The 13865-nt window shown below is 41.7% G+C and overlaps 1 protein-coding gene across 2 annotated transcripts; it reads left to right on the plus strand.

The window, feature by feature from the left end:
• Window positions 1-5061: 5061 nt before the first annotated feature.
• On the plus strand, window positions 5062-10273 carry NPGR2 (no pollen germination related 2). Of its 2 annotated transcripts, none has more exons than XM_048671115.2 (6): window positions 5062-5402; window positions 6027-6316; window positions 7077-7326; window positions 7496-8709; window positions 9250-9400; window positions 9778-10273. In XM_048671115.2, exons 2-6 carry the CDS (start codon window positions 6068-6070, stop codon window positions 10092-10094), a joined length of 2181 nt encoding a protein of 726 aa, XP_048527072.1. In that variant the 5' UTR covers window positions 5062-5402; window positions 6027-6067; the 3' UTR covers window positions 10095-10273. The 2 variants fall into 2 exon arrangements, with proteins under 2 accessions (XP_048527072.1, XP_048527078.1); XM_048671121.2 differs by lacking the exon at window positions 5062-5402 and adding an exon at window positions 5424-5807.
• The last annotated feature ends 3592 nt before the right edge of the window (window positions 10274-13865 follow it).

Consider the following 13865-nt stretch of genomic DNA (forward strand, 5'->3'; position numbering starts at 1 on the left):
TGTCATCGTGGTTGTGCATGATGAGAGCATTCTTGTGTGACGAAAATGAAACATGACTAAACCATATGATTTTGTAGGGATGAACTTTCTTTAGCCATGTTATTTTGAGAAGACATAATTGCTTAGTTAGTATGCTTGAAGTATTATTATTTTTATGTCAATATGAACTTTTGTCTTGAATCTTTCGGATCTGAATATTCATACCACAATTAAGAAGAATTACATTAAAATTATGCCAAGTAGCACTCCGCATCAAAAATTCTGTTTTTATCATTTACCTACTCGAGGACGAGCATGAATTAAGCTTGGGGATGCTTGATACGTCTCCAACGTATCTATAATTTTTTATTGCTCCATGCTATATTATCTACTGTTTTAGACATTATTGTGCTTTATTACCCACTTTCATATTATTTTTGGGACTAACCTATTAACCGGAGGACCAGCCCAAATTGTTGTTTTTTGCCTGTTTTAGGGTTTCGAAGAAAAGGAATATCAAACGGAGTCCAAACAGAATGAAACCTTCAGGAACGTGATTTTCTCAACAGATAAGACCCAGGAGACTTGGACCCTACGCCAAGGCACAAGGAGGCCATGAGGTAGGGGGCGCGCCCTACCCTACCAGGCGCGCCCCCACCCTCGTGGGCCCCCTGTTGCTCCACCGACGTACTTATTCCTCCTATATATGTCCACATACCCCAAACGATCAGAACAGGAGCCAAAACCCTAATTCCACCGCTGTAACTTTCTGTATCCACGAGATCCCATCTTGGGGCCTGTTCCGGAGCTCCGCTGGAGGGGGCATCGATCACGGAGGGCTTCTACATCAACACCATAGCCCCTCCGATGAAGTGTGAGTAGTTTATCTCAGACCTACGGGTCCATAGTTAGTAGCTAGATGTCTTCTTATCTCTTTTTGGATCTCAATACAATGTTCTCCCCCTCTCTTGTGGAGATCTATTCGATGTAATCTTCTTTTTGCGGTGTGTTTGTTGAGACCGATGAATTGTGGGTTTATGATCAAGTCTATCTATGAACAATATTTGAATCTTCTCTGAATTCTTTTATGTATGATTGGTTATCTTTGCAAGTCTCTTCGAATTATCAGTTTGGTTTGGCCTACTAGATTGATCTTTCTTGCCACGGGAGAAGTGCTTAGCTTTGGGTTCAATCTTGCGGTGTCCTTTCCCGGTGACAGTAAGGGCAGCAAGGCACGTATTGTATTGTTGCCATCGAGGATAACAAGATGGGGTTTTCTTCATATTGCATGAGTCTATCCCTCTACATCATGTCATCTTGCTTAAGGCGTTACTCTGTTTTTAACTTAATACTCTAGATGCATGCTGGATAGCGGTCGATGAGTGGAGTAATAGTAGTAGATGCAGGCAGGAGTCGGTCTACTTGTTTCAGACATGATGCCTATATACATGATCATGCCTAGATATTCTCATAACTATGCTCAATTCTGCTAATTGCTCAACAGTAATTTGTTCACCCACCGTAGAATACTTATGCTCTCGAGAGAAGCCACTAGTGAAACCTATGGCCCCCGGGTCTATCTTTATCATATTGTTCTCCTACTACTTTGCTATTTACTTTGCCTTTATTTTACTTTGCATATTTATCATAAAAAACCAAAAATATTATCTTTATCATATCTATCAGATCTCACTCTTGTAAGTGGCCTCATAGGGATTGACAACCCCTATTTGCGTTGGTTGCGAGGATTTATTTGTTTTGTGCAGGTACGAGGGACTCGCGCGTAGCCTCCTACTGGATTGATACCTTGGTTCTCAAAAACCGAGGGAAATACTTACGCTACTTTGCGGCATCATCCCTTCCTCTTCGAGGAAAACCAATGCAGTGCTCAAGAGGTAGCAATGACCGTAACACCGGGTTTTTCCAGGCCTATGCATCTGCACGCCGGAAAAGAAATCTCATTAAGAAGCTTAATGATGGAGTTGGTAACGTATTGGAAGGTACAACAACCCTCAGTTCACATATCCAGAGCTACTTCGCTAATCTATTTTCCTCGGAAGTTCAACATGTTGATCCCTCAATCATCCACAAAGTCCAGCCAAAGGTGACAGATCAAATGAATACCATGTTAATGGCTCTGTATACACATGATGATGTACGTAAATCAGTGTTCAGTATAGGGGACCTGAAGGCACCCTGGCTCGATGGCCTCCATGCGATCTTTTTTAAAAAATTCTGGCATATTCTAGGAGATGATATTTCACAGGAGGTCCTTTTTGCTATAAACTCTAGGCAAATACCGGAGGAATGGAATGATACATCAATAGTTCTGATCCCCAAGGTTGACTCACCTGAGGTAATTACACAGTACAGACCCATTAGCTTATGTAACGTGCTATATAAGATAATCTCAAAAATGTTGGCCGCTAGGCTGAAAGTAATTCTTCCGGATATTATTCCCCCCACTCAAAGTGCATTTGTACCTGGGAGGTTGATTAGTGATAATATTCTTATTGCCTATGAATGTGTCCATAAGAAAAAAAATAAGAGAGCAGGGCAAACGGGCCTGTGTGCAGTGAAACTAGACATGCATAAAGCATATGACTGGGTGGAGTGGATATTTTTGAGAAGAATGATAGATAAATTGGGATTCCATGGCCAATGGATAAATATGATTATGGCATGTGTTTCCTCTGTTAGATACAAGGTGAGATTCAATTCCCAAGAAACAGAGATGTTCACCCCTACGAGGGGTATTCGACAAGGAGATCCTCTCTCCCGATACTTGTTTCTCCTTTGTGCAGAAGGATTGTCCAGTATGTTGCAGTATGAAGAAGAAGTTTGTGGCATGGATGGGATTAGAGTGTGCAGGAATGCACCGTCAGTATCACACCTTTTTTTTGCTGATGATTCTCTAATTCTCATGAGCGCAGATGTTTTAAATGCAACTTCCTCACAGCAAGTATTGGATACCTATTGTCAAAGTTCAGGGCAGATGGTGAGTCTGGCTAAATCCAGCATATTTTTCAGTCCTAATACCAGTGTTGTGTCCAGAGTAGAGATATGCCAAATTCTTCATATTGACACAGAAGCACTGTCAGATAAGTATCTTGGTCTTCCAGCTATGGTTGGGGCAGATAGAAGTGATTGTTTCAGGCATTTTGTTGAAAGAATTAAAGTGAGAATATTAGGGTGGATGGAAAAGCAATTATCTATTGGGGGAAAAGAAATTTTATTAAAAGCAGTGGCCTAGGCTATTCCGGTTTTTGCAATGTCTGTCTTTAGTATACCCAAGGGGGTCTGCAAAGAAATCACGGATGTTATTGCTCAGTTTTGGTGGGGGGATGATGAAGAACATAGGAAGATGCACTGGATGGCATGGTGGAAGCTTTGTATTTCGAAAAGTGAAGGAGGTATGGGTTTCCGTGATCTCTACTCTTTCAACTTAGCTCTATTAGTGAAACAGAGTTGGAGACTCATAACTGACCCGGATTCTTTGGTAGCAAGAGTACTAAAAACTAAATATTTTCCCAACGGGAGCTTACTTGAAGAGGCTAGAAACTTTTAAAAAAGGATATATTTGGAGAATATGAACCGAAGAGGAAGTCAATATTTGAAACGACCCGTGGATACCTGCTAGCCCAGATATGAAGGTGATCACGCCGAAAGGGGAAACAATTCTGTCCAAGGCGGGTGAATTAATTGACCCTTCAACTGGCACATGGGATGAGACGCTGCTTGAAGCTATATTTTACCCTGTAGATGTTCGAAGGATATTGCAGATTCCTATTCATTATCAAGCTTATGATGACTTTGTTGCATGGCAGCCAAACAGAACTGGAGTTTTTTCGGTTAGAACAGTGTATCACTTGCAGTGGTTACACACTTTTAGGGCGCATGCAACTGAGATAGAGAGACCAGGAAGGTCCGCCCACCTAGCAGTATGGACTACTCTATGGAAACTTCCAGTGCCACGTAAAATTCAGATTTTTTGTTGGAGGATTCTGCGAGGAATGGTGCCTCTTAAAGCTATACTGGCAAATAGACATGTTGGATCCATTGGTTCTTGTCCTATTTGTCACCAAGGGGCAGAAGACATCCGACATCTTCTGTTTAGATGCACGCATGCAAGTGAGCTATGGGAGCGATTGGGTATGCTGGAATTCATTAAGCATTCATTACATGTAGATAGATCAGGCTCGACCATATTTGAGTATATGTTGTCACTACCGGATAACCACCTACAGGTACATCCAAACGTCAATTTTAAACAAGCACTAGCTGTAGGAAGTTGGTATATATGGTGGATCCGGCGGCAAATCACGCATAATGAGTCAGTACCACCAACCTGAAGATGGCCGATCTCAGTCCTATATATAGCAAGGAACTTTCATATGGCTTCCTCACGTACTGTAGTATTGCCTGAAACAAGATGGAGTAAACCTGACCCAAGATATACTAAACTAAATGTTGATGCAGCATTCTTTGCAGATGAGGGGTTAGATGCGACATCGACTGTGCTTCGAGATGATAGGGGGAACTTTGTTGCTGCGCAATGTAAGTTCATCCCATATGCGACCGATGCTATTACCACTGAAGCAATGGCTATGAGAGATGGTTTGGAATTTACAAATTCTCTCGGTTTTAACCAGATCGAGGCGGAATCAGATTCACTCAAAATCATTAACTTCTGTACTGGCCACACGAGATGGTGGGATGAAGCAGCAGCTTTATTTGCAGAGTGTGTGGATATAGGTACTATGATCGGGAAGGTCACTTTCAAGCATTGTCTTTACTCTTGTAATCAAGTGGCTCACGTGCTAACAAGTCATAGCTATTGTAATAAGTCTTCTTTTAGTTGGCTAAACGAGCCCCCTGACATTGTTGACGGTAAGCTCGTAGACGATGTAACCGTGTTTTAATTTTAATAAAGCTAGTCATGATGACCTTCCCTTAAAAAAAGTCTGCTTAAGGAGGGATTGATCCGGTTTTAGAGATTTGACTAGAGGGTTGTTGGAAAGGCGTTCAGTTTTAACGTACCTAAATGAGGGGGGAGGGGGGGGGGGGGGGGGGGGTGGCAGACGGGCCGTTCCGGCCCATTAGGGGAAAAAAACACGAGTCACAGAGTCAGTACGACTATGAGCATTCTTCCCAACTACCCCACCCACGTCTCAGTGTTCAAACAAGGGTAGATTCCCGATTCCTGGATTCGGGAGCCTTCGTCCATTTTCTAAGTCGGAGCTCGGCTCGTTCATCGATCCGGCGGCGCAAAACCGTGGTTTCCTCGGCGCTCCGGTGATCCGTTCGAACCCCCGGCTCGCCCAAGTCGCCAAGCGCGACACTGGTCGTTTAGGCGGCTGGTCGAGTTCTTTGACGGAGTCGGCGGCGAGCTAGGTTCCCTTTGGGTTTGGGCAGGAGGAAAGGTGAGCCGGTTCTCTTTTTTAAATTAAAACTCAACTATTCGGTGCTTGGCCCCGGTCGATTGGTCTTTTTACACCTTTTTGCTTTATTCTTTGCAATGTATCTTGATTCACTCTTTCGCTTTCTCACCGCCCGGGTTTTCTAGACCTGACGGGAGGAGGTTGCGAGCTCCGAATCTTGCATTCAGTTGGGGAATTCGCTAGGTCTTGGTAGGCGGTAGATAGGGCTCCGTCGGTGGCCGTATTCTTTCCTGGGGGGAACTCTCGTCGAGTTCTTGGAATAAAGGAGGGATTTTCGGCCCGTGGGATCCGTATTTAGGGCTAGTTCTTCGGAACACGGGGCTGGAGTTTGCACAGATATCTCGATCTGCTGTCGGCGGCGGCCGAATCTTGTCTCGTTCTTCATGGGTAAGTTGATTTTTTTTCTCTTTTCAGAAACTCCTTATCTCACAGTTCTGTTTCGTGTAAACCACCGAGTACATGCTGTAGTGGAGTATCGCTGAGATGTGCTTCCGTTGCTAAATTGGTTGTTATGGTAGCATGACAAGGCTGTATTACAATGTGATTATTTTGGTTTTATCTTTTCGCGCAATGTTTAGTAATTTTGGACATGCTATTGAATGTTAGGTAATTGTGTGGAGAGATGGGGCGATATATGATACAGCAGGATGGAGGGTAGGAAAGAAAGGGGGAGATTAAGGAATTTTGTCCGGCGCATGGCAATGGAGTGCCTTTGCTCTGGAGAGCAGCTGAAAGGGGCAGATGACACCATCCGGTCATCGGACTCTATGTTTACCAAAGATTTCTCAGCAAGTGGGTACTCTTCCAGGAATGGAGAGGTTGAGCAATACCTTGATAATGGCAACATCGAGGAAGCTGAGTTGTCACTGCGGGAGGGCGTGTGTCTTAACTATGAGGTCGGTGTTTCCTTTTGTGGAACTAATGCTGTTGTTTTGATAAGAGTATGCTTTGAGTAATTGCATTGCTTGCGGAATGTAAAGTCTTTGAACATGCTTCCCATCTGTCTTGTGGTTCCCTGTGATGTAATTTTATTAACATTTAGTTTGCTTGATAGTTTAGTTAACTGCGGCTGCTATTTTCCTTTTATGCATCCTTACGAATTTAGTTGTACATAAATTCCCTGTGAAGTAATTTTATTAACAGCTAGTTTGCTTCGTAGTTAAGTTAATCGTGGTTCCTATTTTCCATTTATGCTTCCTTATGAATTTAGTTGTAAAATTTTAACATGTGCCGAGCTACCTGTTTCCGTGAAGTTAAACGAATGGAAATATTCATATTTTATCTCCTACCAAAATTGGCTCACTAGCTCCTTGCTGTTTTAGGAAACCATCTGCTTTATCCTTTTCTTGCATGCAATTTGCCAAACAAAAACTGATTTCTAGTTTGAATTTTTACTATTCTATTTGCAATATATACTACCCAAGCAATTTAGTTGAGAAGCTTTGTAGGAGTACATTATTTTTGTCCTTTCAGAAAAATATTGATCATTTTTTTACCATGAACTTTGTTTCTTTGATTTAATCATATGCTTGAGTACCTTTTTTTTACAGTATCTTAACTCTACCGTCGGTGGATTTACTGATTACATTCTTGACTAACCCACATTCAATACATGATCATAAATGTATATTTTATTTTGGCATTTGCATTTTACAGGAAGCAAGGGCATTGCTAGGAAGGCTAGAGTACCAACGAGGACATGTAGAAGCAGCACTTCGTGTGTTTGATGGGATAGACATATCTTCGTTAGTTCCTAAGATGAAAATCTCAATTGCTAGAAAAGCACATCGCCGGAAGACTCGTTCACAATGGGATGCTCCACCAATGCCCTTGCATGCTGTGAGCCTACTTATGGAGGCCATATATCTCAAAGCAAGAGCACTTCATGATCTCGGAAAGTTCAAAGGTACCCTATCTCTCTGTCACACACATGATTAGGCATGCACACTCACACATGCGTGCACAATTGCTTGGCATTTTAGTTATTTGGTGTTAAAAAAGATCCTTATCTAGCATTTCCGCTGTCATGCATGTGTTTACTGTAAGCATAACTTCAATTCAATTTGATATTGCAGATGCTGCACAAGAGTGCAGAATGATATTGGATATTGTGGAAGCAGCAGTACCTGAAGGCTTACCAGCAGGCTTTGGAAAAGGTTGTAAATTGAACGAAATAATATGCAAGGCCGTAGAGTTTCTCCCTGAGTTATGGAAATTAGCAGGGTTTTCGCTTGAAGCCATTTCTGAATATAGGAGGTCTCTTCTCAATAATTGGAATCTTGATGGAGAGACCATAGCTAAAATACAAAAGGAATTTGCTGTTTTTCTTCTGTACAGTGGCTGTGAAGCCCGCCCTCCAAATCTCCATTCTCAGTTGGATGGTTCATTTGTACCACGCAACAATATGGAAGAGGCTACACTCCTTTTAATGATTCTATTGAGGAAGTTTAATCTGAGGAGGGTTGAGCGGGATCCCACTGTGATGCATCACCTTACTTTTGCGCTGTCCATGTCAGGGCAACTAAAACCACTGGCTGTACAATTTGAAGAACTGTTACCTGGTCTGCTAGACAAAAGAGAATGGTCATACAATGTTGCATTGTGTTACCTGGCAGAAAAAGATGATTCTACTGCCCTGAATCTACTCAAAAGGATACTGAAGATTGGACAGGATTCTGACAACCTCAAAGAACTTCTCCTAGCTTCAAAAGTTTGCGTTGAGAAGGGTGCTCATGCTGAAGGCGCTGCCTATGCACGGAGGGCTATAACTAATATACAAGGAGGATGCAAACAATTGGCGGGTGTTGCAGATCTTTTGCTTGGTGTGTCCCTTTCTAATCAAGCTAGATATGCTATATCTGATACCGAGCGAGCTTCTTGGCAGTGTGAAGCACTCGAAGTACTTGGCAGTGCCGAAAAAAACATGCATGGGCAAGATTGTAGGATAATGTACAATCTGAGCCTTGAAAATGCTGAGCAAAGGAAGTTAGACGCAGCAGTATTTTATGCAAAAAAACTGGTGAAGTTAGAGGCTGGATCAGAGTTGAGGAGTTGGCTTCTTTTAGCTCGAATACTGAGTGCACAAAAACTGTTTACTGATGCTGAAACCGTTGTTGATGCTGCTCTTGATCAGACTGGGAAATGGAATCAAGGATATTTGTTGCGAACCAAAGCCAGAATTCAGGCTGCACAGGGGCAATTGAGGGATGCGGTTGGGACATATACCCAACTTCTTGCTTTAATTCAACTTAGAACAAAAAGTTTTGGAGCTGGGATCTCACTGGCAAAGGTGCTCTCCTGTTTCCAAATCTAATTGTGGAATCACAAGTTCTTGTTCATAGCATTTAGATTATTACACAAAATTAAAGTTTCCATGTTGCTATTAGAACAATTACACAAAAAGTTCTGGTAGCCTTGTCTGCCAAGTAGTAGGGTGCATTGTGTAATGATCTGAAGACAATAAGACATGAACATTTCATATACATTAATTATGATTTCAAGATTCGGCTCAGGGCATAGTTCTGCTGATGTGATAGTTGTTTCGTTCTCCTTTGTGAGAACAGGAAAAGTTTGAACCAACATGAGCGACAGGCTAACCAACTAGAGCCATAGGGTGATTGCTGCCAGTAATTATGCCTTCAATTCCAAGTGTTCTTTTTATGTTGACTGCTGCATACATGCATAGGACTAGTTGTTGGGTCAAGAGTTTAGTAAGGTCCACCATAGTGACCTCTTCATCCTTTTATATTTGTGGTTATGCGGCTTATGTCCATAACAGAGTAGCATTTAGAAGGTCACTATGTATGACATTTTAACATGATTTCTACAGGGTGGTGAAGATGATAAAAGCCTGGAAACAGAGACCTGGTATGATCTAGCTCTCTTGTACCTAGGCATGTCACAGTGGAGGGATGCAGAAGTTTGTGTATCAAAGATAAGAGCAACTAATTGTTATTCTGCCTTCGCTTGGCATGCTACAGGTTAATCTTGTCCTTTTTTATGCAACTATACTGTCGAAATATTATCTTCTGTAAAGATATTTTAGGAGTTGGAAGTAAGAAAACATTAACATGTCTACTTAATTGATCATCAAAGCTCCAGTTGGGGTTTACTCATTTATTATTACAAAATGTCGATAAATTTCGAGTTTGTTTGTTTCACCTTTGAAAATATACGTACATGTCATTCTCTAGGCACAGTTTTCATTTATCAATCTAACCATGTATAGATGGGGTCATTGTAATTTAGAATGCATTTCTTTCAGTTTCTTTAGCAAGTATTTGCAAAAAATTATTCAGGTTTTTGCACTATAAGAAAGATAGTTCCTTCATATTACTTACTGCAATTTTATTTCCAGGAAAACTATGCGAAGCGAAAGATCTTCCAAAAGAAGCTTTGGGGGCTTATTTTCGAGCATTAGACTTTGATAGTAAACATGTTCCAAGTTTGATATCGACTGCTACTATTCTACGACAACTTGGGGACAGGCCATTGCCTTCTGTACGGTGCTTCCTGACTGATGCACTGCAGCTTGATAGAACAAATCATATGGCATGGTTTAATCTTGGCCTACTCTACAAAGAGGAAGGTGGCAGGTCAGCAGCTGAGGCTGCTGAATGTTTCCAAGCTGCTGCACTTCTTGAGGAAACAGCACCTGTAGAACCTTTCAGATGACATATATGTACAGGGGCTATAGAAATTGTAAGCTAGTATATTCTTTCAAATTTGTTTCACTTACACCAATGAAGTAGATTACAAAGTTCCAGAAATGACCTACATGATTGAGAGATAATAGCATCGGGCAATGTTTCCTTTTTCTTTAACAGTTCAATATATAGTTGAAATTTGTTTTCTATACAGGAAGAACAATGCCGTTCTTCCCAATTTACTATGAGCTTTTGTGACCTAATATGTTAGTCAGTAACATTATAATGTCAATATATCTTGAGAAGCAAACTGTCTCAAGTTTTAGGTAATGGATTTTTCTCTTCATATGTTTAAAATCATACAAGATGCAAGATGTTCCTGGAGGCCTTCGTATTATAGTGCTGTTTTTGTTGTCAAGTACAGTATAATATTCCAGGCAGCACATAAAATTTCCAAGAGTCTAAGTTGCTGTTGCATTACCAAGGTTCTGAAATTTGCTGTATAGCACCAGCATGTCTTAATGTTGTGTGGCAGGATTGTGATGGATACTGGTGGCAAGCAACCAAAGTGGTTGTAGTTGGATGGATTGAACATGGTTGTCAAGCATTAAGATAGCCTCAAACAGTATTCTTGTAGACTTTTCTTGGATGCCTCCCCCCATGGAAGAGACACTTCACTGTTGTTCATGGCTTCATGCAGAGGCTTAGGTAGCAGTCTCTTGTCATGCACTAATTGAGATGGTGTTCTGGTCGGTGGTTTTGCTCAAGACTGGTGGACATTTGCTGGCATCCAGTCTGTTCAGGCAGTTCAGCAATGATGAACGGAAAGATTCCCTTGTGACTTTATACTAAGTTCACATTTCCAGATTTCCCCCATGTTATGTGATCATTATGTCTTTCAGATCAAAGGTTTTTGCACTGACCTTTTAGAAGATTATCCTTCGTGATTTGAAATGCGTAATGAAATGTTGATCACTTAATAGGAACACTGATTTGAAAACCCTTAACCTGCTTCGCGTCAATTCATTTAACCGTAAAATCCGAAGGCTTATTTATTCGGTAGGTTACTAAATCTTAGTCCAGTCTCTCGTCAGTTCAAATGACAGAATTTCGGTCTTCTTCCTTTTATTTTCTGTTTAGTGACCTCCACCAGACAACTAACTTAGAACATGCATTCCGAGTTATTTATGCGTAGATCTAAGGGCAACTTGCCGTCGCAAACGGACACGGATTTTGCCTTTTTTTTATCTGCCCCCGTCCGCGTTTGGGTTCACATTGCGTTCAACGCGCCGATGCAACTTTATCCGCGGCTAGTGTGCGGCTATATTTTTGCTCTTTTTTGCGTACATATAAACACATTGCCCAAAGTTCACATAAATCCAACCAAATACAAATATCATAGTTTCACGACCAAATAAAATCTCATAGTTTACAAAACCAAATAAAATTTAAATTGTCACAAATACTTGTTCTTTTTGCGTACATATCAAAAACATTGCCCAAAGTTCACATAATTCAACCAAATACAAATATTATATTTTCACAACCAAATAAAATCTCGTAGTTTACAACCTAAAAAATATTAATTGTCACAAATACATTTGAAAGAATAAATAGCCGATACATCTGTTGGTTGCCAAGGTAAGTCACATATGCTCAAACAAATCATCTTGTAGCTGCTCAGGCACAACATTTTCTTCCTGAAATTGAAACCCCTGATCGAAGATTTCATCCTCACGCTCATCCACTGTGTTCATGTTGTGCATGATCACACAAGCAGTCATCACCTCTCACAACTTCCTGATGCTCCAAATTCTAACAGGATACCAAACGATGCCCCATCGAGATTGAAGAACACCGAAAACACGCTCCACATCCTTTCTAGCACTCTTTTGTGCTTGGGAGAATCTTCGCCTCTTCTCTCATATCTGATTGGAGATTGTCTTGACAAGAGTAGTCCACTGAGGATAGATACCATCAGCTAGGTAGTATCCTTTGTTGTAGTGGTGGTCATTGATCTCAACATTGACCTTCGGGCAGTTGCCTTCCGCAAGCCTTGCGAACACCTAAGAGTGCTAAAACACGTTGATGTCATTGTGAGAGCCGGCCATGACAAAGAAAGAGTGACAAATCCAGAGATCTTATGAAGCCACGACCTCAAGTATGACAGTGCAAGCTTTCACATGTCCCCTATACTGCCCCTGCCAAGCAGAAGGACAATTCTTCCAGTCCCAGTGCATACAATCTATACTAGTAAGCATCCTCAGAAAGCCCCTATTGGCGTTGATCGCCAACAAACGGGTTGTATCCGCAACAGTTGGTTCTCTCACGTACTTCGGGCCAAAATATTGCCACCACAGCCTTGCAGAACCTATGCATGGATTCTAGGCACGTGGAGTCGCTCATGCGGACATGCTCATAAATAAATCACCGGGTATTCCGTATGCAAGCATCCGAATAGCTGCAGTGCATTTCTGATAAGAGAAGCCAACCTTTCCCAGGGCATCCTCCTTGCATTCAAAATACTTGTCGTATGCCACCACCCCCTCCCGGATATGATTGAACACATGTCTAGCTATCCGGAAGCGGCGCCGGAATAGGTTGTGTTAGAAGGGTGGGTCAGCGGACTGGAAGTAGTCCTACCAGGGTAGGCAATGGCCGCTCTCTCTATTGCGATTCAACACCGAAGTATGCCCCGGGATCGAGCCCCTAAACATCGGTCGCTGCCTACTAATGTGGTCATGGACGACCAAAGTAGCAACCACAATCTCTGAGTCGCAAATGAAGTTGTTGAAAAAGTACTAATTGCCACTATCCATTTGTACCTTGTGGAGAAAACGTCGAACACCTTGCACGCCTACCTCCATACATACAATTAGGCTAAGTGACTAAAGACGTTTGGTGCAAATACTAAAAACATAACGTTCTTCATATAGTAAATTATATACCCCTGCATAATTTTTAAGCATGCAGTATACGTTCCACCATGCCCTACATTCCAAACAAGACAATGAAAATAACTGATTTGTGGAAAACAAAATTCCGAATTGCCCATCCTCAATTTTTTTCGAATTGTCCAGAGCAGAATGGCAAACCCTCAAATTCCTCTGGATTATAGTGACCTAGGAATATGAGCCCAGGGCCCAGGCCCATCGGCCGAACTAAACACTCCTATTTCAAACTCCGATGACGCCGAGAGTTCCTAGTCATCGCTTAGTGCGCTCACTAGCTCAACTGGCATCCACATGCCCCTCAGTTGGTCCGACTCATTAGTTCGAGCAAGATCCTTCCAGTAGCCCCTTTCGGTCATTTGTTGAACTGTTTTAGCCCCCCCCCCCCCCCCCCCCCCGCCCCTACAAAAAAAGATGCTGACCCGGCGACAACTGTCCATTGACCCATTGACTTAAAAAAAGGCCACGGGTATGGAAAAAAGTTCATGGATTTGAAAAAAGTTCACGCATCTGATATTTTTATGAATTTTAAAAACTTCAAGTATTTTGAAAAAATAATGTTCACGATTTTTTTATGAATTTGAAAAGTGTTCACGGATTTGAAAAAAGTTCACAACTTTGACAAAAGTTTGTGATTTAAAACAATGTCATGATTTTCAAGAAAGTTCACAAATTTGAAAAAACTTTGTGAACTTGAAATTGAAATTGAAAAGTAAAAACAGAAAAAAAATGAAAAACGACAAAACAAAAAACCCGGATGAAAAGTTGAAAACCCAGAACAGAAAACTGGTGGGAGAGATAAAGGGCCGGCAGCCCACTTGGGAGAGGGGTGTGTGGCCCCCGTACCA

Source organism: Triticum urartu, chromosome 1A (genome assembly GCF_056163025.1).
Source record: "Triticum urartu cultivar PI428250 chromosome 1A, HENAU_Tu73, whole genome shotgun sequence".
In the NCBI taxonomy this organism is placed as follows: domain Eukaryota; kingdom Viridiplantae; phylum Streptophyta; class Magnoliopsida; order Poales; family Poaceae; genus Triticum; species Triticum urartu.

What these genes read in the sequence shown, in the direction of transcription:
- NPGR2 (XM_048671115.2), top strand. Translation starts at nt 6,068, where the DNA reads ATGGAGGGTAGGAAAGAAAGGGGGAGATTAAGGAATTTTGTCCGGCGC. An exon ending in CTGGGATCTCACTGGCAAAG is followed by an intron (nt 8,710 to 9,249) that starts GTGCTCTCCTGT and finishes TGATTTCTACAG; the next exon opens with GGTGGTGAAGATGATAAAAG. An exon ending in CTTCGCTTGGCATGCTACAG is followed by an intron (nt 9,401 to 9,777) that starts GTTAATCTTGTC and finishes TTTTATTTCCAG; the next exon opens with GAAAACTATGCGAAGCGAAA.